Genomic DNA, 25,040 nt, shown 5'->3' with positions numbered 1-25,040 from the left:
TGACTTGGATAATCATGCAATAGGCTAGACAACACCAGCACTTGTCGCACGTCTATGTCCTTATATAAACACACCAGTGCTGTCGGTCTGTCATGTCTGCTGTTCAAACGTATCCGTTCCGTGCTTCCTGCTAATAGGTGTTCAGAAGGTATCACAACCCCTGAAATTACTTAAGCCCTGAAGATAATTGATGATACTGTGAAAACCTATCCAAGTTGAACCGCTCCCTATTTCCAGCCGCAGTAGGTGACTGTGGCATGGAGACAGGATTTAGTTTAATTTAGTTAGCTCAAACTTTGACAATATTTTTCTTGTAGGAATTTGTTGCTTTAGAAAGAAATTGGAAAAATGCAATCTTCGAATCATTATGCGGTTCCTTACTGAGCGCACCTGTATCTTTCGGTTTATGACATTTACTGACAAAGGAAGATTTCTGACAGAGGTGACTTGTAAAAAAAAAAAGTACCAAGAAAATATTTTGTGTTGGTAAGGACTTTGAATGTAGCCTTAAGAAAGTAAAGGGCAAAGTCAGCTCAGAGCCATGTTGGCAAACCAACAGTACACTCTTGTTTGTAAAAGTGACACAGATAAATGGATATATGGCTAACACACACAGAATGACATCTGCTCACAATGAGGCTGATCTGTACACATAGATACGGAGGCGGAGGGTAATTCAGGAACCTCAAAACGTGCTAATCCAGTTTTTCTGAAAAACCCTGCCATCAAGATACGGTTACAAGAGGGAGAAACATTTAGCTGTGGGACAGAGGAGGAAAGAGGAGCACACAAGAGAAGCTCTGTTACCAAGTCACCACTTTGAAATCTCAGGATTTGACACAGCGCAGGTTTCCTCTGGACCGACCTGCAACAGAGACAACAGGATAGTGGATTAACTTTTACTGTCCAATAACCGATCAGGTTTCTGCTGGTAACCGCATTATCAGGTCTGCATGGAAGGCACATCATGGCCACAGCATGATGCAACTGACAAAAGAGATGGGTTTTTTTTGCAGCCATGCTGGACAAAAGCGACAGCAGGAACTGAGAATTGAGCTACAATGATATTTTCACAGCAATGCCTGATGGAAGCAAAAGAAAACCCCACGAGGAGAGGAAAATAAGAAAACATGACCAACAATTTGGACTGACACAGGACATCTTATGCTCCTGGATGTTTTCTTTTCGAATGGTTATATTGTGAGTAATAAAAAAGTCCCTTTGAGGTAGACTATGTTGCTGTGCTTTGGGGGTCGTAGACGAACTCGACACCACCAGATCCACTGGAGCGAAAAGGACTGCTTACTTTACGATGAAACTCATATTATTCCAAACCCCTGCTTCCTAGACACAGGTAAAAGCCAGCAAAGCCATCTTAAGATGGGACCTAACTTCACTGTTAAGGCATCTTGACATTTTACTGTTGATATTTAATACTGTCTCTCATAAGAAACCTCAAGATTTCCCTCATTGTGTATGTGTGGAAAGGTTTCCTGGAACCACACCTTCAATATTTTCAATTGTTCCGATTCTAACACCACTTGGTCTGCTGATAAGAACACAAAAGGGAAGAATCCACCAAGAAACACCTCCAATATTCCAGTACTCGCACGTACTGTAAATTAGATGCAATGGCAAAGGCCTTGATTTAGATAAGCTTAAAGTAATGTCATTTTGGGGCATGTTTTTCCTTCAACGTGAAGAAATGATCAGCATTTCAGCTATTCGAAGGCTTCAGGGTGTTTTTGTGGAGAAAAAGGTTTTTTTTAATTAAGTGCTGATGAGAATCAGCTTTTGGCACAAAGCTGCTGTGACGCTTATACTGCAACTTCCAGCATCATGGTTATACTGAATTTCCCTTAGTGACGCAGTCATGGTTATACTGTATTTCCCATAGTGACGCACTGTGAGAATGGGCAGTCAGTGTTGCCATGTTGTTCTAGGTTTTCTCTGCCAAAATCCCTCATAAGCAATAATGCTAAATGATCATGCACCTGTGTCAGGGTTTGTATCTTATATAGAAAATGTTGTAATGAGAGGTTTCAATATAATCCAAATATAGAGGGTTTTTCTGATGTTGTGTCATAAAAACATTGTTCAAGCAAATTATACCAATGTTAGCGTTAATGCTAAATTGATATCAATTCAACATCAGGAGGAACATGCCCCATTTTTTGTTTCCTACCAACATTTTTCTCTTTTTGACCACAAAGGGGCAGTGTTCCAGCCCAAACCGCACTGTAACTAAGTGCTGCAGAGTTGAGCAGGTAAAACCTTGCTTGATTCAGATGATGCTCTTTACAAAAATGGCCCCATTTCAGCTCACCAAAGCATCATAGCTGTGAAAAATAGGAAATGGAACAAGAATTTGTAAAGGCTGTTTGGTCCATTAAGCTTACACTCTCCCACTGTGTGTGGGCTCTGTAGTGGGAACACTGGAAGCGTGGTGTGTAGTTGTGTGGATACTTCATTTTACCAAGTTAAGTTTCTCCTGTAGTGAGAGGCAGGCATTTTTATTGTGTAAGTTTTTCCCTATCAAAGATATCATGACCAAACTGTGTACAACCTAATCAGTGTAGTTATTCTAGACCCTTTAATTTAATACAACGTGGTGGTCACTAAAATGTGGATAAATTAACAAAGAACATAGTGAACTATATTGTCTCTTCTTCCCTTAAACATGGGAAAGTATCCACCTTTTTGTGTTTTGCCATTGGTCAGAATACACAAAGTGTCCATTCGTGGCTGGTAATCTGTTGATTACAGCAGTGTCTGTAATCAGCTCCGTCTTCTCTCAAACTCATGTCCATGTTTGTCTGTTTATTTCTCTGGGGCTACTAGCAGCTCCAGAGAAAGTAGGAGGGTGTGTTTAATGCCTATGGGATCCATTCCTTGTTTTCCAAGTGTCCTGGGGGTTGGAAGGCAGCTGAAAGTTCAAACAGAGACACACTCCCTCATGCTCTGCATAGCAAGAGCTCAGAGATTAAGGGGTTTGTCTGCACCGCTAACAACAAGGATTGCTCACGTAACTTGCCAAGGAGGAAGGGTGATTCTTTCTTTTTTTAAGTTGCAACTTTTGCAGCTATTACAGATATGACGTTTTTGCAAAACAAGCTGTGGATAACCAGTTTTTCTTTTGTTCATCTGCCTGTGCAAGACAGGTAGAACAAAGTGTGTGGAGAAAGCAGCTACCATCTAAATGCCTCTGTGAGTAAAGGAGCCAGAGGATGCAGCTGGCAACGAGGCTTTGCTCTAACTTGTTTGAAGTTTTTTTCCCATGTCAAAGGTGAAGGATTATGCCTGGCATAGGAATTTAGTCTTCAAATGAAGGACTTCAAGAGCTGAACCTTAACTCCTGGGCAGAATGTGAACATTGGCTTCTGCTACATGCTTGTGAATGAGAATGTATGTGTAAATCAGTTTGAGTGAAGTGCCATGCTATTCCTTAGCAGTGGGACCGTGGATGCGACCCCTAGGAGTACAGCTATTGGCCAACAGCAGCAGGGGAAAACCGTTTATCACATCTCTGTAATCCTGAACGAAACACAGGGAGATGCCCCGGTGTCAGAGTTGGAAATGGGCCGGGTCACCCACACCCTGGTTAAGAATTGCCAGCCAGGAGGAGAGATAATTGGCATAGTGCCAATGGAGAACAGCCCCAGGCTGGGCAGGGCACGGCAGGAGCTTGACAGGTGGCCCTCCCTGAGCTTCATAGGTAGAGCTGTAAGGCAAAGAGAGGAGGTAGTTGTGGAGGAGAATGAGGAGGAGTTGGAGGAAAAAATGAAGACAGACAGGTTTTTGAAACAGCCCTCCAAAAAATCAGGTAACTCCTCACAACAAGGCAGAGACGTGGCAGAGTCAGCCGCTCAGACAGACACCCAGGAGCAGCACATTCATATCTCAACATTACGATCTGTCACCGTTCATGCTAAAGGGCTTATCTTTGGGGAACATGGCACTGTTGCAGGACATAGCTCTCTGCCCCGGGCCGTGTTGCGAAGGTCGCGTCAGGATAAAGCCCCGCTGGGTAGGAGAACGGTGAGCATGTATGGCGACTCAGTCAAGCAGCAAATAGATTGTCAACCTGAACTAGAAAGGCGGCTGCGGAGGCCCACGAGTGTGTGCATGCTGGCAGACCCAGGCCAAGTCCTGTCAGAGCCCCGGACCCAGCAACCCTTCAAGAGGGCAGGCATTTTAGAAAATAACCAGCAGAACAGGAACAGGAAGGCTGAGTTGAGGGCTGTGGATGGCCTCAATCCTGTTGTGGCTCAGCGGCCTTGGGTCCCCGCAGAGGTGACCCCCAGGTTCCGCCAGAGGAGCTGGAAGCCTAGGCCTGTCAGTATGACAGTACTGGAGCTGGGGAAAAGGGGCTCTGATGATGAGATAGAAAGCCAGAGAACCTGCAGCCACACAGGCAGCGATGGAGGGGGCTTTCCCAAAGGGGGCTTTCGTTGGAAGCTTTTTGGCAAAGCACCTCAAGATAAGAGCAAGGAGATGGAAAGTGACAAAGATGCAAAGACTTCTTCCAAATCCAGTAAATCTGATGCTCCAAAAAGTAAACTGAGCACCTTAAGACGGAGCCTCAGCCTGCGAATCAGAAGGACCCGGCCCCGGGACAAAGTATCTTTAGGGTCTGAAGGGGAATTAAAGGAGTGCTCTCTGACTAAAAGTACGGCTGATGAGACAACAGTGCCTCCACGGCCTTTCTCATACCTCACAGGAAGAATGCTTCCAACTTCCAGTGAGCAGATTGAGGATGGGGGCATGCATTACATTCAGTACCACAGCAGAGGGAAGGTCACGGTAATGGAGGTACCCCTCTGTCCAACAAAACTTTCTTCCAAACCAGTTGAGGAAGAACCAAGCATATGGCAGCTCATAGCTAACCGTTTCAGGAGGAAAGAGCAGCCATACATTGGCAAATGTGAAACCCAGCAGTCCCAGAGCAAAGAAGCCGGCCAATATCCCCTGGCCGGGAACAATAAGTCACAGCCAGTCGCCATAGATACTCTGGCAGGCATCGACTCCTACAAAGGTCAAGGTAAGACCTGCAAGATTGCTGAATTTTATTTCTCAGCTCAGTTCTCCATGTGCAGCCCCTCCTTCACTGCACAGAAAGTTACAGCTCAAAAGAAACACGGAAGTGCACTTTTCTTTTTTTAGGACAGTCAAATGAAAAACACATGGGGAATTGTGAGTTTGGATGGCATTCAAAAATGTCTGGTTCCAGAGAGTCCTTTGGAATTTTTATTTTAGGTGCTTTAATTCTCCAGAGTTTTTCATGTGTGAACCGCTTTAAAGTTCAGTAATTGAGTAGGTAAGTATAGTTTGTATAGTGTGTGTGTGTGTGTGTGTGTGTGTGTGTGTGTGTGTGTGTGTGTGTGTGTGTGTGTGTGTGTATGTATATGTATGTATATATATATATATATATATATATAATATATATATATATATATATATATATATATATATATATAATAGCTCTTTTTTTTTCCAGTGGCGCAACTGTGGTGTAACAGCTCCAGTATTGTCTCTGTGTTACCCAGACACAGGACATGGGAGTACTGATAATTCTGTCTGTTGGCCTCACAGAGACACAGCTTAAAGCAGTAGCATTAAAGCAGTTAGTGGCTGTAATGGGGATTCGTTTGGCAGCCTAGAAGGGCTAAATTAAGAGGGCTTACATGCTATAATGATGGGGAGAAAAGAAGACGACTTAAGCACTGTGTTTAAAGGTTAACTCTGAAAATGGAGTCCGTTTGTCCTGTTGCTTGGAAGACCAGGCGGAGAGAGATAAATATGTGTAACTATCTGAATTAATAGCTGCGATTTTATGTTTTGTGCGTCAAGATCCAATTTCACACCTTCACATGAAGACCTAATTAGACATTTGTGACAACGTAATGACTTCTACCAATGTCAGGTGCACATATCCTGTATTTATTATCATTAAGCCAACTTTTGAACCAGCAAAGCAGATATTTCCTTCTCATGCTAGCATAACACTCACAATGGGTCCTGAGGTCAACCGATCTCCCAGTGTATTTGTATTCTCATATGACATGTTAGGATACCTATTCCTGTGGTGGAGTGTCAGTGGTATTTGTCCATTTATTCCACAGCAGAGTTAGTCAGTCAGGCATTAGGAATGTAGGTGTGCCGATCAGTCTGAGTAAAGTTAGGTTTAGTGTTCAGTGCCCCGGGGCGGGCCTCGCCGCCTGTTGCTACCTGCCTAAGTGTTTGCTCCTAAATTAAATCCAGAAAGCTGAAGCCCATCCCTCACAAAACTAAACACACACACTCAGTTCAAGTGTTTCCTGATGATAACTTCTAAATCTTGTGAGGTTTGGGGGAAGGGAGATACAGAGTGATGGGTTGAGGTGTGCAGAATGCGTCCCCACCCCCACCTGTGGATGAACAAAGCCACTCTGACGAGCCCATGGATGCATGGAACATTGTGCTGAGATGGGGGGCTCTCTGGAGGAGGGGTGGGTGGCCATGCAGCGTAGGTGGTCAGCAATGCACTTACAGTATCTATTGAAGGTTGAAATAAGGGGAATGGGACTGTAGATAGAACTCTGTAATAAGTCTTAGTATAAGGTGTCAATGGGATCCAGTAGACCGAAAGTGCTCACTGATGCGTATTTATTCTGACTTGCCATTAGGCCTACCTACAGGTATTGAACATTTGAAGAAAATCCCCCATATGTGTCATCCATTCTCCTTTATCTTAAATCTGACATTACATTTAATGAGGATGGAATTCCCTGTGCTTTCCCTTACTATCTCTTTCACTTCCTGTGAATCCCTGCCAACAATATTTCCTGTATCAACTTTACCTTGCAGTTGAAATTAGTCTGCCGGGTTAATAATCTGCAGATTAATTTAAAAGATGCATTTGCTTATTTCATTAATGCCAGCAGGGGTGGGTGAGCCAGACTCCCAGCAGGTAATTATTTTCAAGACAAATGGACACTTTCGTGGAAATTGGGACAAACGGTAACACTGTGATAATGCCCTTTCAGCTGCTGCAGGAGAAATGGGGGGACAGCAAGATGTTGAAAAGTGATGCAGTTGCAGGACATGTATTAATAACTAAATATAACTCATATTTGAGCATCTGCCCCTGTAAATATCAACTAGAGTACATTTTGTTCTTCGGGATTGTGGTTTAGTAGGTGAGCAGGGGCCCGTTTCAGGAAGGAGGTTTAACAAACTGAGTCTAATCCTGATGTCTGAGTTGATTTACCCTGAGATGGGAAACTCTTGAGTTTTCGGTTTCAGAACAGCTGATATGAGTTGGTTCAATCAACTCAGAGTAGGTTCACACGCGTGCATCACAATAAAAAGGCAGCATGAATGGAGCCATGATACTACGATTCACCATGGTAACAACCACAAGCAAACGGGTCGGCCGACGTACTCATGCGCACATACAGCGAGTTAAAAAAACAACACAGCGGCTGCTGCAAAAGAGAGAGAATTTGCATGGGAGAAAATAGCTAAATGCATATATTCCAATATAGTGTATACCATAGTTAATCATAAGTATAGCCTAATATTACTGGTGAAATTGTATTGAACCTATAATCTATTTCATTAGGTGCAATCCTGCAGACGAAAAAGTACTAGGCCTACTAATCCCACTGAGGCTGCAGCACCATCACTAACCGAATTATAATTCATAATCTTTTATTTCAAAGGGTTTACATCATTCACCTGCAATACTGTGGAACTCCTTTTAATGGATCGTACTGGTTTGTGTCCAGGGAACACTACAAAAACGTTTTCACATTCTTCTGACGGCGCTTTGCTATACAGTGGCTTTACTAATATTCTCCGTATCCCCAGCGTTGTAAAGACAACTGCCGTTTGCAAAAAAAACATAATGTGACACAAATAATCTGCTGGGATGTAAGTGCCCACGATGGGTGGCGTTAGTGATATGAGGACGGATAAGGTTATGTAGCCTCGGCTGCATAACAGACTGGGAAGAAAAACGATACAGCTCAAATAGGAAGTTATCTGGAAATTAAAATGTCGGGGTTTCAATATCATGTCCCGACATATAACACCTTGCGAAGTAAAGCAGCTTCTTCATCAACGGGATCATCAACAAAAGGAAATGCCAAGTTTTTAGAAAAAAAAAAAACTTTTATAGTCTGCCTAACACAGTTAATAAACCAACACAATTTGTTTTATTCATGTCGATTAACAAATACTGAATGAATGAATGAGGAAATGAATGCACGCTGTGTCAGAGGGAGGAGACTGAGACAAACTCGAGGTTTCTTGAAGAAAACCTGCTTCCGACCAGGTTAGGTTCACAGGCTCAGTTACCATAGTAACTGATCCTGAGGTGAAGTTACCTCTCTTTCTGAAACAGAAAAGCCAGAGTTTCCCTCATCTCAGGGTTAACAAACTCAGAGTTTTCACTAAACCTGCTTTCTGAAAGGGGCCCCGGCATGCACAGTTTTTCACCAATGCGTCTACAAACTGTTGTTTGTTTGAAGTTTGAGCTAAGGTCTGCAATTTGTAGATCTTCCTTCACTTTGTATGCAGTTTTTCTCTTTTTAGTTCACAGTTGATTGTTCCCATCAGTTTGTTCACATGCAATGTTTTGGGTGGCAGAAAAGATAAATCCGACACTTTCTTCACCTAACTCTACAAATCAGCCAGTCAACCTGTGCATTGGGCAAATCTCATGTTAAGTGAGAATCCTGTTTGAACCAGAATGTCCAATTTATTTTTGTCAAAGTGATCAATGCCTGTCTGCAGACAACACAAGGCTTTAAGTAGGGCAGGCCATCCAGAACGCATTAGACTACATGGCATAAAGAGTTTTTCTTTGTTCTCTGCTGATTGTGTTTGTCACTTACTACCTTTTTGATAAAATAAAGAGGTTAGTATTTGGGAGCTTAAAAGAACAGAAATAAGACCCTGACTGGGTTGTTTGCTGTGTAAATGGCTCTGGAGAGCAGTCATAATAGGAAGATGATTCAGGAACATTTTGTCAAGATGGGAATAATGAAAGAAGTCAGACAGGGAATGTTGGTTGGTCGGTCATGAGGTTAACATATAAGGGAAGTAGAAATACTAATTGCTAGCTAAATTCTCACTCTGTAATCTATGACAGTGGGAAATCATGGTTGGAAAGTCAGAGTGGAAGTTTCGACCTCAAGGTTGTCCTCTCATTCCAAAAACCACTTCAGATTCACTGCACGTAGAAATGCCCGCATGTATGCACATGCACACGCTCAGGCAGCCATACGCATGGGGTTTTGCTCGCATTGCATTTTCCTTTCTCATGAAATGGAATAAGTGGGGGGGCAATTGTGCTTCACTACCCTCAGACAGAATGGTCATCTTTATTTGAGTTGACATGAGCAGTGAAGTGAAAAACCTAACAAACAAGCTGGCAACGCAGTTTCCCCCTCGCAGAGACAAAGCCACTGGTGTCCTCTTTAAGCATCACAAATGCAGGGGCTTCCTGTTTCCATAGGCATTCTGGGACACAGTAATGTAGGGATACTCATTGTTAAAGAATGACGTAATACAGAGCACATGGATTCAATTAGGGCTTTTTTTTTTTAGCATGGGACCAAACTGGTTGTACTGTATCTGCTCCAAGAATGGAAAAAGTTGGGCAGTTACCGTTTGTAATGGGTGTGCTCGTGACAGGAAATGTATCAAATGATTTCCTTTCAACGATTTTTAATGCACAGGTTTTAGGTCCTTTCCAACTTTGTGTAAAAGCTCCTCATTTCCTCTTCCTTTCTTCTTGTTAGTATTTTTATGTCATTGAAAGCATAAGTGGTGTTGTTATGGTCAATAATAAGGGAGTGTGCTGTTCCAGAAATGCAGTGCTTGTCAGCAGCCAGCAACTCCATTACTGTGTTGTCCTTTGATGACACTTAAGCCGTTTTCACAAATGAACTCCGGACATTGTCCAAGGAATCAGTTCTCGACATACAGTGCGTTCCATTTGTACTCGGAAGTCGGAATTCTCTGAGGTCAAAGTCGGAATCGTCCCCCAAACTCGGATTTCCGAGTTGGGAAGTCGAACAACCTCACAGTACCACAAGCTCAAAATCCAACGTTGCTGCCCCGCATTAGTGAAAGCTAACATACAGTGGTAACATACAGTTTATTAGCCCTTCTGTCTTATTTGTGTCACACTAGATCATTCTTACACACCGTCCTGTCCAACTTCTATCAGTGGACATGTTACGCTGTTGGCATGCACAAAAAGACAGCGTACTGCTTTGTTATCAACTGGTAATGGCTAACCTGGCTATACCCCACGGTGAAAATTCGACTTGTTAAATGGAACACATTCAACTCGTGTGTGACGTCATTCCCAGCTCCAGCTTCCGAGTTCTGAAATAAATGGAGCGCACTAATAGTCCGGAGTTTCCCTTTTACACATATAGCACACATCAGGAGATTATCCATGTCGGATGCGTTCTCATTTACTGGAAATACTCCATTACGCAGATTACACCGTGTCACGGAGCTGTTCATTGTAGGATTCACGTAGGGTACAGATTTAAATTTGGTCATAAACAGCTGAGTCTCTTGTCGTTCTTGAATATGTCTGGCGATTTTTACGTTGGCCCTTAGCGACGGAAGTTCCCGAATCTCATCGTCTCTCCAATTACACATTTTCTTTTCTGTCTTTATGTAAATCACCATTCTTCTTCACCCTCAGATGTTTGTTTTCTTCAGGTTTTGCGCTAGCTGCATGAAACGTCATCAACACACCCACTCGCTTGCTGTGACTTCTCACACTTTGGGCTCAATCGGAGATTACATGGACTTTGTACTAGGAAGGTGGCAGGGTAAAGAAGGGTTGTCTGATCCAAGTAATTTGGACTTTTGTGTTCTCACATACTGCTTCGCCGGGTAATGTCTGGATAATTTAAGGATTTGCAGTGCATGTGTGAAAGGGGCTTTAATTTAACCTGCATGGTTATCTATGGACTGGCCTTCATTTGAATGTGTCCCTCTTTAAAAGTTTGATTATGTGAACTAGGAAAATATGAGAAAAACATCTGTGAATCTGGTGGCTTTTTTTCTGTTAATTTAAACAAAAGAATTATACTTAATTGTTATTTCTGTTTATTTCTCTCTGATTCTTTGTTAATGTTGCGTTACTGCAGTAGGTGCTGAACACTGAAACCTTTCGATGTGTTTGTCTAATTGCTAGTTGTGACTGTAAACTTTTATCAACCCTCAAATTATGTGAAAAATAACATATATTTCCAAAAAAATCATCATATAAAGTACAGGGAATGCATCTGTAAATAATAGGTCAATACAAAAGAACAGGAAATCCAAGAAAATAAGGCAGTAACCTTATCTGATACCGTCTCAGAGAGCTGTGACCTGAAACTGAATCAGATGGGTGTCTTCCCTCGTGTTCAGACATGTCAAACCCACACTGAGAGGGCTTAACATGAGGCGTGCTGTTTAAAGACTACTCTGCTCCACACAATGCTTTTCTTGGTGAAAGGCCTTTCTGTTAGCAATGAACTTTTCTCCTCTCCCACAACAAGTGAGACATCCAGAGAAGCACGAGCCTCTTTGTAAATAAAGGTCAGAAAACATTTTAGCGAGTTTTTTTTTTTTTTTAACTCTAATTGTAGTATGTAAAGGAATTTTTGGCGCAGGTCTGCCCAGCTGTGAGTCATGCAGGCTTTTAGCATACATTTTGGGGAGAAAATATAAACACATCTTATATTGACAGTGGTTACCTTACTGTTTATGCTGTCATTCCTTTTATATTGGCATCACCTGGGGCACTAAAGGAAACCACCATTGCTGTAACAAACAGGCTAACTGTAATGATGGCTCCCTGTTTAGTGTGTGAACACTTGGAATTGTTATGGTTTAGACATGGGAAGGGGGTGTGGGGGGTTCACCTGGTATTACACACCTTGTTGCTTGTAGACGGGGTGTCTACACTCCCGTATTGGAGATGGTATATTCTTCTTGGGGGGTTCAGATGGTGAGAAAGTCATAATCCAAAACAGGAAGGTGGTCTTTGTTCTAATGGTTGTTATGACACATAGTTGTGTTCTCCATCTCTGTGGGAAACAGACACCGCTTGTGGAGTTGCCATTTGTGTTTTTAGTTCTGAGGGTTTGTATTGTTCTTTATAATGCTCGTTCCCACTGCCCTTTTTCAAAGTGTGATCATCCACTTAAAGTCTCTAACTCACTGGAAAACCAAACAAGTTGAATCAAGCCTGGTAATGGCTGTCTTTTAAAATGGATTAGCTAAATCCTGTTCAGATATTGTGTTGAAACCTTATATTAAAATAGGCTGCATAGATTGTACTTACCATAGGTGTTTCACAATTCCTTCTTGGCAGTTGTGTGTTTTTACAAGTTGTAAATACATAAACAAAAGTGGATATGAGCCAATTGGTCAGGGAGAAAGCGAAATGTTTACTGATTGGTTGTTTTGGTTCGGTGACCACCGATTAGTTTTGTTGATCTTGATTGATTTGCTGATTACTTTCTTGATTTGTGATTTTTTAAAAAGCCCAATTTGGCTTTATTTAAATTGCTTCTGTTCAAACAATTGTCCATAATACAAATATGTTGAATGATAATGTGAAACCAGTTATTCCATATTTTTGCAGTTCTAATGTGTTGAGTTGTTATTTTTAGAGTCACATTGTTTAAATAGACATTTTTGGGAATAAAGTGCAATGAAAAATAGGAAAAGAAAGAGATTGCTGTGCCTGGAGTGTATGGCATCATTAAAGCTTGAAAGATTGCCAGTTTGAAAGGCTATATCTTTCTAACCTTTTGACCCTTTTAACTTCAGTAAAACTTGGTACAGCATGGCTCTGCAAATCTACACTAAACTTTATAAAATGTTGACACAATCCCACTGTATAACTGCTGAGTTTTTGTGTGCAGGTTATAAAATATAGATAGAAAAACTAGGTGAAATGACACTGAACATTGTATAAAAACGTATCACAAAAATGTATCCCCCAGTACGTCAAAGTGTACTAAAATACCTGACCAAACTGTAGACAGGCTTCATCATATCTATATGACAGCTGAATCCATCATAAAACTTGTTGCACACACTACAGATAGTCTATAAACTGTAGCTGTATAGTCACTTTACCATCTGGGAAATACGGTTCGTTTCATATAATCTGCAACTGGGGTCAAATGCGTTCAAACTGATGGATTACATTTCAATGCTGCTTGACTTAATTTCTTATTGTCTTTTTTTCCTTTTAGACTCTTTCGTCAACAGCCAGGAATGGACATTGAGTCGGTCAGTGCCAGAGCTGAAAGTGGTGGGTAACTTTTTATATTTCTAACAATCCCTCGGTTTATTCGCCCTCCGAGGTTTCATTTTACTGACTGATTTGAATGCCAATGGGAAAGCATGTTCTGTCCATGTAATACTGATTTTACAGAGAGGGAACAGTTGAGAGATTGGCTGGACTTTTCCCTGGCACGTACTGGGTGATTTTTAATGAGATGCGTTGGCATGGAGATGCAGGGTGTCTTGCAGCAGGATGCAAGATGAGTGACAGTTTTGGGCTAGACTAGTGACACATCCTGGGTCTGATCCCACCCGCCAGTGAAGCGCACACACACAGCCACTGCCAAATGCACAACTAACATCCTTCCATGTTTTAATTTCTTCCACTCCTAAAGACTAGCAGCCTTGAAAAAACTTGCCTCCACCATTCTGACAGTTTATATAATATTTTTTGTGTTTGGTGAATTCATTGTTTTGGCATCTTGCAAAAGAAAAAACTTCACTGCAATGAAAAAGGGGAATTCACAAGGAGCTGAAAGACAAACTTGCTTTTTTGGGCTTCAAACACTTTAAATGCGTCTGTTTCCTTTAATGTTTCTTAGGTGTTAATTGGCTGCTTCCACACAGGGGTTTGTTAAATGGACCTCAAAAGACTATATGAAGTGTCTCAAAATAGCTATCATTCTTTTCAGAACGATCAAAGAATTGATGTTTAGCAACCAGGTCATACTGAAAAGAAGTTTGTCAGAAGTTTATTTTTCATGCAGAAGTAATAATGACAGGAAGTGGGGTCAAAACATTTCCTGCTGATTAGTTGATATGGTGAGAAAACCTCTAAAACATCTGCTACAACAGTTACCTGTACCCCGCTATTGTAGTTTTATAATGACAACTAAACTGTGGTCAAACCTTATTTTATTGCCAGCTTTTGATCATTACATCCACACTCTTTAATATTCCCAGATCAAATCCAAACATCTACAAAGAAGAGTAAAGGGTTTGTACTGGAATAGTGCTAATACAGCTTTTTGATTTTATTAAGGCTATAATACCAGCAGGTCACAAAGCCGAACAGTTAAAACAGCAGGACCACTGGTTCAGTGGTACATTCAAAGTCGATTTTTGTCGACTCATTGCTTTCACTGCACACAGCCTACATCTTTTGCTAACTTAAAGCTTATTCATAGTTTTTTCTGCTGGGGTACCACATGATATATATATATATATATATATATATATATATATATATATATATATATATATATATATATATATATATATATATACTTCAATTATAGAGAGGGTAGGCTGGGAAAGGCCTTAAACAGATCTTTTCTCTTGTGCCTCAAACCTCCCTATAATTAGAACCATACCTGACTTTAACACCCACTAATGATCTAAAGAAAAAGAGGGTGATGGTGGGTAGAGGAGGGGGAGGAGGAGGAGAGGGAGGAGATGAGGCATGTTGCAGCCTTTGTTGTTCCCAGACATGCTGGCATCATCAGCAACCCTCTGCCATGCATCAGCCTGAAGGCGCTGTAGCTGGGACTGGTCTAGACACCAAGGAGAGGAAGCAGGGGAAAGATTGCAACCAAACTGATGCATTTTAGAGGACTTTCCTCATAATGTCTCAACCTCACACAGCCCACGTAAAGTACCAAATCGTGGTGTTCAGGGTTTTGTTCCTTAACTACAAAATGTACTTCCCACCGTCTAAGCATACCATACGTTTTTTGTTTGATTTTTCTACCTTCCGGGCAGTAGTTTGTTTCAGTTCATGTCAGTATGTAATGGAAATCTACTTATAGAGCAGCAATCCATCACAGTGAAAACTGAGTCACCTTTCTATTTTGTGTTTGCATGGTAATTACAGCCAAACCAATACGACATTTTTGAGGCAGATACTACATCAATTTCTCTTTACTTAGATTCTTACGTATATGCCAATATAAATATGTTGGTTATAAACTAATATAAACAAATATCTCAGCCTTTGATTTATCACTTGGGCTCTAATTATAATGCTGCTGTAAGCACAAACTGTTTTGAAAACTTTTCCCGGTTGATGCATTCGAGGAAACTTGTACAACTAAGATTTGATACTGCCAAAATGAAGGGAACTTTTTTTTTTTACCCAGTTCATGGAAAAAAATTTTAATTTCTGATAATATAGCTCTTGATGCAAAAAAGTAAATACAGTTTGTAGAAAATGTCATGATTGAGCTTGAAGGGTCCTTCTTGACCTTGGAAACAAAACAGTCTCGCACACAAAGTCCACTAACCTTGAATTTCTAAAGCTTTTGACCACATTTCGTGATCTTAAGCCTTGTTTATACTAACGCAAGACATCGTGGCGCGGGCCTCCGTAGTGGTGAGCGAGCTACGAGCACGCACTCAGGCGTTTATGCTCGACGCCGAAACGCCAGTAGGTGTACAAACAATATCATCTGCGAATAAGCAAGAAGTAGTAGAGAAGTAGAGAGCGATAGTAAAGGAAAAGCAGGCTGCCTGGTATGATGATATATCGACTCAATATCGTTATATCGATATCACGTTTTCGCAGTATTATATCGAAGTGTATAAGTATGCAATATTTTTTATATATTTTTTATTGTTTCTAATATGTCCTGTTCATGTAGACATGTAGACATGTTCTTTAGTTATTGTTTTATTCTGTACAACCAATAAAACATGTCCTGTTCTGTAAACATCGTTCTATAGGTCGTTAATTATTTATTCATGCTTTACCAGTCCAATATGAAATAAACCTTGTGTTGTAAGAAAACTTGTTTTATTTGTTATGAATCTGTTTTGATGTGTTTTCCCATAACTTTTGTAATTTTACATATGTTTAAAAATATCGAAATGAATATCGATCGCAATATTCATAATCAATATCGCATTATCACATTTTGTCAATATCGTACAACCCTACTTCCCGGGAACAGTAGTAAACACATCCATGATAAACACTGACGTACCGGCAAATATTGCATTTGTCTACTATAATTATTAACATTACTGTCGCTTATCTCCGTGTTGAAATTACTGTCTGCCTCTCGATGTTACAGACACTCTTTCCGTTAGACCCTCCAGCAAAATGCCTTTTTATTTTCACAGTGTGTTAGCTCTCTCTTACCACATATTTAAGGCCATTTAAATGCCCCTGTGGTCTGTACATGAAGAATCCTAGAGATGTTTGTACAGGCCAACCAGCGCGGCCAGTTTTCCCAGCCAACCATGGTGAAAGTGAATGCGCACCGTGCGCCGAGTTACAAAAATGTAGAAGTACACGACCACGCGCTGGACAAATTGCGAAGCCATTGCCCTGGAGACGAAAGACATAACGTCATTTTCTGGCTCATGCACCTCGAGCCGGGAACACCATGGCGACCATAAACCTACCTTCACTCGGTGGAAATAGTCGCTGAGCAAGGTTAAAAGCTTCAGACACTTTTTTTGTCAGATCCCCATTGTGGTCCTTCAAGTTTACATATGCTAGTACCTGTCATGTTGACCTGTCAGTAATAATCACAGTATTTTGCTCTTTGCCTTGCAGGGCATTGTGGGAAATCTGTCCAGTGGAAAGTCGGCTTTGGTCCACCGGTACTTGACGGGCACATATGTGCAGGAGGAGTCTCCTGAAGGTAAGAGTTTGCTGATGGAGATGCAGGTCAGGAGATGATTATTAACATGTCAGACACTCAAAGAAAATCACAAAGATTCAGATTCATGCAGCATGTTTACTGTGGCTTTCATGGCCTAATTTACCTCACAACTTTTCTTATAAAATACATGGCCGTTGACGAGTGAAAACCTTTGATTCATCTCACAAATTAAGAAGCGTTGTTATTAGATTAATGACAATCTGATGGGTTTCAAAAGCATTTGAAGTGAGTGAAATTATACAGAAACCTGCCAGCTGGTAAAATACTTTTTTTGTTTTTCACAAGAAGAAAGTCAAGCATGTTGGCACTAATTGCTACACTGTACAGACGGATAACCATATTAGGATGGGTGTATTAGGATATTTACATGAAGCATGGTGCCTTGTGAGAATATTTTTTTCTAACTAGTTTGTATCCATTTAAACTTACGAGATAATGACAAAGCATAACATTTACAGTAAATTTGGGCTATGAAGATGACTCATTATTAAAACACAAAGGTACAACTAAACCCTCACATTTCTCTGGGACTGTAAATGAAAGTTTTTATCACAATCATAAACCGTTTACTCCCCAGGTATCCTGATGGTGAATGAGCCAATTTACCATGTTTAGGAAGTTCTATTTCCAACAAGAAAAGGTCTATTTCCAGAAAGAGACCCCTCGTCTTTTTAATTCACTCTGAGATTTGAAATCAGATATTCTTCATTTTATCGTCAGAGTCATAATGAGAATGCCCCCTTCTGGCCTGAAAGATAAGTCCTTTTCTCTGAAATCCATAAAGATGTTGGCGAACCCAGAGTTAACTGATTATATTTGAGGGGTTTGCAGTGTTTCATTTAAGTGTAATTATAGTGAGGATGAGACATGAAGTGCATAATTAGTTTCTGGCATTTTGCTGCACCAAGGGAGAAAATCCTCATAGCTTAATTAGTCTTTGAGAAATCAATGGTGGAAATGCAGGAAAAACAGAACAAGCGTTGTTGTCACGTTGCTGCGTTTTGCTGTGATACAACATACCTGTCTCATAATTAGCAGCTGCTCAGGCTTTCTTTGTTTTTTGAATGTGCTTCAACTCTGGCTTTACGCCAGATTGAGTATTTACATTGCAGAAGCATTGCCCAGCTGAGGAAGGTTCAGCGATGGCTGTTTCTACACCGTTTTGTTCCTGGGCTTTTGCTATGATATCTGAAAAAAAAAGTACCGGGGTGTGTTGCCATAGCAACACCGGATGGAGCTCCGTTGGATTGTGGCTTTGTGTCAAGGTCTAAGCCTCCGTGTAAGCAGAGTATGCTTACTGCGTGTTAACCGTGCCTACCAACTTACCGTCTCTCTGTAGGCTGTCTGCAAGGTTCTTAGTTGCCTCTTTTTATGTAAGGTTGAGCAACACATTCAAATAATTCATAATTGCTTTTCATCATGATGTAGAAAAGTGTTATGATAAAAGATTTATTCACAGCACAGGCTTTTTCCATTAGATGCATTGTATTAGCTCAGCTCTAAATAAAGACAACAGCATTCTGGATGATTACGTAACTGAGATGTTTACTTCAAATTCCACCCATGTTTTCACCAGAGCCATATGCTTTCATTACAGATACTGATTTCAGAGAGACTTTCCATAATCTGTTCTGGCATATGAACGTGCTGCCAAGCTTCACACAAACTCTGTATTCTGATAAATCTATGGTTTGCTGTATCGTTCTGATCCAGTCTTTCTCACCGTGTAATGAGATCCTTCTCATCTTTTTCCCTTTTTAAACAGGATTCAGAAACATACAGACACATAGTTTCTCAGTCCTTTGTTTGAATCTCCAAAGCTCTGTGACTTGAGTTAAAAAAGAAAAAAATCTTGGCTGGTGGTACATGAATCTCTCTCTGTTACACAACCAGCATCCAGCAGGGCTTGAGAGCCTGTGCAAAATGCTGGGAGAATCCCCTATTTGCCTAGCGGTCTAAAGTGGACTTATCAGGGTGGAAGTGTGGCTCAAGTGGATATGTATTGCTTGCTGAGACAGGAATACTGGCCACCTATTAAAACATGGCAGGGCCCCAGTTACTGTATGGCCCTTACAGTCCTCTGTGATGTCAGATCTGTAGTTCTTGATATTCTGGTTGCACAGCGTGATCTCCGACACTCTATTATCTAATCATCTGAATATCTTAGCTAACATGTCTGCTCACGAAACTCTGATAATCTGATAATTGTAACAGGTGTGCTTTTATTCTGTGTTGCACATTTTCTGTCTTTAGCCATTTATTTGATACATTTCATGATCATTCCTAGACCTTTTTTAAATTTGTGCTTTATTCAATTTTGTCAAATGGCTTTCAGCATATTTTTGTATTCATAAGGCACTGTTTTCACTCCCAGGGACATTTCTAGCCTAACTACTTTCTCATTTGAATATTTTTAATCTCTGAAGGATCGCAAACCATTCAAATGATATGCACATTCTAATTTACTGCGTAGTTCTCCCATTTATATCTTCTTTAGCTGCAGCCAGCTTTGCTAGCGGCAAGGAATATGTATTTCTATTAGAGGAGAAATGGAATAAAGGAGAGAGAAACTCAAGGCGACACGGGGGCTCAGCGTTAGCTCGTCACTACTCTCCTGTGGACACGGTGACCTGAGGCACACAAGTTCAGAATTTATTTGCTTCTGATTTTATCTCCCATCATTTCCTTTCCTGTCTCTTTGCTAAAATTACTCATCTTGTCTTATTTTATTGCAAAGTGTAATGAGTTATGTTAATGCTGTGAAAACCAATCTTCTAAACCTCTGTAGCACATGCAGTGATAATGTAAGTGAAGTTAAAGTTGGGCCTTTCCAGGACTCCCAGCAGCTGTGCATTAGATGCGCTAAATGGCAAATTCTCGCCCACGTAATTGGCTCCAGAGAGACCTGGTTTCCTGTCAGCATGTGATCCTAATATCAACACATTCAAGGGGTCTGAATTGAGAACTGCACTTCAACTCATACACATCACACCAAACTTTTATGAGCCATGTCAAGCTGTGTTTTGATATTAAATTTGGTATCCGGAACAATCTGATTGTTTTTATAATTAATGAGTCTGCAATTATGAGTCTGCAATGTGTCTGCAATGTTTTTCTCTTTGGGAAACCCCTGGTGGTCAGTTATTACATACTAAGAAAGACAATTTTCCAATGTCATCTTTTACCATCACTAGAACAGACTTAACACGTTATAAGAGTAACCCTGAACAAACTGTTTAATAATAAATAATTAATAATTGTCACTTCCTTAGGTGGACGGTTCAAGAAAGAAATAGTGGTGGATGGACAGAGCTATCTACTTCTAATCAGAGATGAAGGAGGGCCTCCAGAATTGCAGGTAAGAGTGTTGATCCTGAAAAAAATGTCTCTTTAAGCTGCAAGATGTGTCAGACAGTAACTGTCCACAAACGGTCATGCAGGCAGGAACTGTTTAGAGACAGACCATTACTTCTCTGCAGGACTGTTTAGAGCAGCGTGACAGCACTCTGTGGGTGTTCTACCAAAAGCACTCAAAGGGCAGCAATGGATCAATGAGTAAGCCCAGCCAAAATAATTTTTGTGGCCAAAGGGGCAATGCAGCACCTAATCGCCGTAGTAATATGTTACATATGAAGAATAATGGAGCTACTGTTTCATCCAAAGTGGGCTTCACTTAGACTAAGTCATATGACAGATATTGTCATACTGACACTATGCCATGCTTTTCCAAAGGAAGTAAATTAAGGAAGTGCTTTCTGGTAATCCAACCTTTTGTAATGCCAGGCATCAGACACTTATACTCTGTTATTCTCGAGCGATCTTTTACCAGAGTGTTGGGTTTTACATCCCTTGTATGACTTGAGTGTACTTAACATAGGACCTCTATATTTTATACTACTTCATCCAGTCTGGGTTTTCTGAATGCAAACAGTCAAGGATTCATTCTAAAATTCATTTTGGCATGATTGTACAGTATCATGATTATCCTGTTTTCAAGTTTTAGAAAAATTCTATATATTATATATTCATGGATGGTTCAAATTTAGAACAATGGATCATAATGTATTTGTTAATTACATGTTTTGCATCTAAAGTCTTGCTAATAACTAAAGCTGTCAAATAAGTTTGTGAAATGAGTTAAAAGTACAATAGGGTTAGGCGATTGTTTCTATTTTTATATTGTCCAATCGTGGTTACTCAAGAACACATATAGTCGATCCGTTCACCAGGGGGCAGCAGGCGTAAGAGGGGATGAGGGGAGTTACGTCACAGCACGCCAGTGAAATTCCAGCATTGGCGACTTAATCTTAGCGTCAAAGAAACGTGAATAACATTTCTAAGAGTGTAAACGTTTTTAACGTCACTTCCAGATGCAGCAGATGGATGTTTGTCACTAAAAAGCTCTGATAAACCCTAACTATCCAGCAACGACAGACAGACAGACAAAGCTGGCGACTACCTGGTAAACATAGTGGACAATTTAGCCACTAAGGAGCCATATATTTCCCTAAGTTGGTAGAGAGTGCAACAGAGCTAAAAGGAGAGTAAATATTAGGGCTGGGCGATATGGCCTAAAAATAAAATCCCAGATCTTTTCCAAAAAAAATCAGATTAAGATTTAAATAGATTTTTTTTTTCTCCCTCTACTTAAAATCAATCTGCAGATGACAAAGAAATTGTTCAAAACAAGTTTTAACTTTTTTATTTACATTGCGACTACCTACTTACACACATAGATGACTAGATAAAGCTGTTATTCAAACACAACTAAACATGGCTAAAGTTCAATCACAAAACGTTATTGCGCAACCTTGCCCCTATTTTCACCTGTTGCTGAGTAACATACATTAACATCCCATGGTGTCTTGAATGTAGCATACCTGTAGCAAGCTCCTTCGTAGTAATTAGCGGTAAAAACGAAACGTCGAAGAGGAGCTCCGTGCTACAGAGCAGCGACTGCTAGTTGTTTAAGCCGCTACAGTCCTCTGTCACAGCTCGGTTGTATCAGCAGCATTCCATTGACCACGAGCTGCCGGTCATTTCGGCAGAGATTACAGATAAGTAAGTAATGAAACGACTAGTTATTTTATATTTTTATATATATATATATATATATATATATATATATATATATATATATATATATATATATATATATATTATAATTAATGTTAGTCCCTGTCGCTGCCATGTTGTTAGTGTATCTCTATGGCAAATGCGCTGAGCCCGTTTGGAGCTACAGGAGCCCAGAAGGGAGCGTCGGCGGATGTTAAGGAGAAAATCGATTTTCATTTAAATAAATCGACGTTAACTACACATTCGAGTTAATCGATAAAATCGATTTATCACCCAGCCCTAGTAAATATTGGACTTACATTTTTCCAGTGGTCAGAGACATGACTCCAAATGATTGCTAATGTCGCTCCATGTCTGCTGGATGTGTAAATAAGCAACTATTTGCAACACATTCATCGTATCAACTCAAAAGATGTGTGAGTTTACCATGTGCTTCCATTTGCAGCTGGTCTGGCAATGCTCTGATTTCCGCTTGCATTACACTCAGTGATATTAGGAAATAGAAATGAGTTTGGTTCAGTTGTCAGCTAACTGTATAATTAGTGACATTATAAGGCTTTCATTATGTTCACACTCACAGGAGGCTGAGTAGAGTTGTGGCTTGGAGGCTTGATTTGCCATTCATTCCCTATGGGTGTCTGGGTGCGGTGTGAAAACTGAATGGAGAACAGGGCGGTACGGGGGAATAGTTATCACCTGATTGTCACTGCTAGCACTACTCTGGGTTCTGCTTAGCCTTTTTTTTCTTACAATGTATGGTGATTAGGATTGATTTCCTATGCTCAAGGGAAATCTCGCTACCCCGTATAATATAATAAACTACGCTGGGATTGTGAAAGTATATGACGCACATACAAAGATTTCTAGATTATGACAGCAGTGGGAATGCAGAAAACTGATAAAGCTGGAGTAGTAGTGTTTAATCATTCACCAATACATAGTATGCCAAATGCAGTATGCCAAAGATACCAGCATGTCCTTCTGCATCCGGTTGGATTTTGCAGTATGCAAGCCAGCATGCTTTTCTGGCTATTCTAACCCACAATCCTTTGCACAGCATATATGAGCAACAGGGTCAAAGTTCAAGGCACAATGTTATGAAGAAGTAGTATGTCCTTGCAGTACGTACTTTGTAAGGGCAGCTGCAGTACATGCTTAAAGTAAAAAGAAAAAGTATGAGATTTGGAACTCAGGATCTGTGTACTATGGCTGTTGTTACACTGCCCCCTCCTGTCTGTATGTACAAACCTCAGTCAAAAGATGCATAGCCTATTTCAGGGATCCATTATAATAACAAACTGCTTTCATTTAAAATGTGTATATATAGACTCCTATATATTAATTACACACCTCATTATTTAAAATGATTTGAGTCATACATGTATTACTTCTAGGATCTATGCATATGCAAATTGTATATTTAAAAAATTTAACTACTACACAGAAAATGTACAGTATTTAATTGAAAAGTCCCTTCTCAGTTAATACTGGAGCTTTCAAGTTTCCACATCACAGTTGTGCGTGTTGCATATTAGCTCCCAATTGGCCTCAAAACTAGTTGTGATGTCAAGTAGTTAGCCGTTGTGCAAACATCTTAAATTCAGATTTATGGTGAGCACAGATCAACTTTACCTTTTCAGCAGATTAATGTGAAAACAGCCTTCTAGTGTCTGCACAGGTATCATTCTGCACAGTTAAGCTCAAACAAGTAAACAAACAATAAGCAACGGTTCTGAGGCAAAAAAAGAAATCAGTTGTGAATGTTTTTGTGCAATAATAAGGCGGCTTATATTTCACAGTGCTTCAACACATCACCTCTGCTCTGTTCTCAGTTTGCTGCCTGGGTGGATGCAGTGGTTTTCGTCTTTAGCCTGGAGGATGAGATCAGCTTCCAGACAGTCTACAATTACTTCTTGCGCCTATCCAGCTACAGGAACACAGCTGAGGTCCCCATGGTCCTCGTTGGAACACAAGGTGTTTGCCCTGCATCTGATATATATGTTTTGTCAAGATATTGCTTCCTTCATAATGCAAATACACAGAAAGTACTCTTACATTGTCTTTACACTTAGACAATGTAATCGTTATCAACAAATGAAAAGACCAAAACTAACGATGAATTGATCATGGTAACAAGTGTTGTCTGTGTAGCTAATGCTTGGTATACATATAATAGAGTCAAGCTCTTTTGTTGTCCAAAACCTATTAAAACACACTTGTGAGCCACACTGTCCCTCATTACCATGAACATGGGCTCTGTCATTTGTTTTTAGTCAATCCTACATACATACATACGCATACTGCTGCAGGAAATGCTTACTAGCACATTAAATGTGTATTAATCCACACTGGAAAATAAAAATTGGAATTGCCAACAAATTAAATATTTACTCATGTTTTAGTAACATTTCTTAGAAACTACATTGCACAGCTGTGTTAGGAAATTACTTAGCCTGTGTTCAAAATAAAAAGTATATATTTGTGTCTTTTTGTGAAATTCATTGGCAATAACAAAAATACAGAATATCACCAGCCTTATCATCCAAGTTAAATGTTTGAGTAATATGTTTTCTTACCCTGTTTTCTTCAGATGCAATTAGTGCTGCCAACCCCAGAGTGATTGATGACTCGCGGGCCAGAAAGTTGTCAAACGACCTGAAGCGCTGCACATATTATGAGACCTGCTCCACCTATGGCCTGAATGTGGAGAGAGTCTTCCAGGATGGTGAGAGGAGTGTCAAAAAGTGGAAATGGGTTAGACGGGAAGTAAAAGGTGTAGTCTGAACGTGATGATGGTTTAGAGTACAGCATTGACTAGTTTACCCCTGACTGGCACACATTTGATAACTCCTGAACTGTAATCTTTTGCTTTGATTGGCGTTGTTTCTCACTTGAGCTGAAACCATTAGTCGATTGACAAAACATGAAACATCTGGAAACCTTTTTTATAATCAATTATTTGTTTAGCTAATTAGTAAAATAGTCTTAAAAAATGAA

At 40.3% G+C, this 25,040-nt stretch overlaps 1 protein-coding gene across 4 annotated transcripts in view; it reads left to right on the top strand.

Annotated features, from left to right (window-relative positions):
• The window catches only part of agap3 (ArfGAP with GTPase domain, ankyrin repeat and PH domain 3), a 122,184-nt gene that overhangs the window by 42,157 nt on the left and 54,987 nt on the right, over positions 1 to 25,040 (top strand). For 2 of the 4 annotated variants that reach the window (XM_039815358.1, XM_039815360.1), the window contains exons 2-6: positions 13,269 to 13,327; positions 16,859 to 16,946; positions 20,240 to 20,325; positions 23,876 to 24,017; positions 24,634 to 24,768. In XM_039815358.1, coding sequence (XP_039671292.1) covers positions 13,269 to 13,327; positions 16,859 to 16,946; positions 20,240 to 20,325; positions 23,876 to 24,017; positions 24,634 to 24,768 — 510 coding nt within the window. Of the gene's footprint in view, positions 1 to 1,218; positions 1,355 to 3,002; positions 5,042 to 13,268; positions 13,328 to 16,858; positions 16,947 to 20,239; positions 20,326 to 23,875; positions 24,018 to 24,633; positions 24,769 to 25,040 lie in introns of those variants that run through there. The other 2 variants (XM_039815359.1, XM_039815357.1) reach the window with 2 other exon arrangements.

Source organism: Perca fluviatilis, chromosome 11 (genome assembly GCF_010015445.1).
Source record: "Perca fluviatilis chromosome 11, GENO_Pfluv_1.0, whole genome shotgun sequence".
Lineage (NCBI taxonomy): Eukaryota > Metazoa > Chordata > Actinopteri > Perciformes > Percidae > Perca > Perca fluviatilis.
The sequence above is the reverse complement of the archived record's forward strand: the minus strand, read 5'-3'. Positions and strand labels throughout refer to the sequence as shown.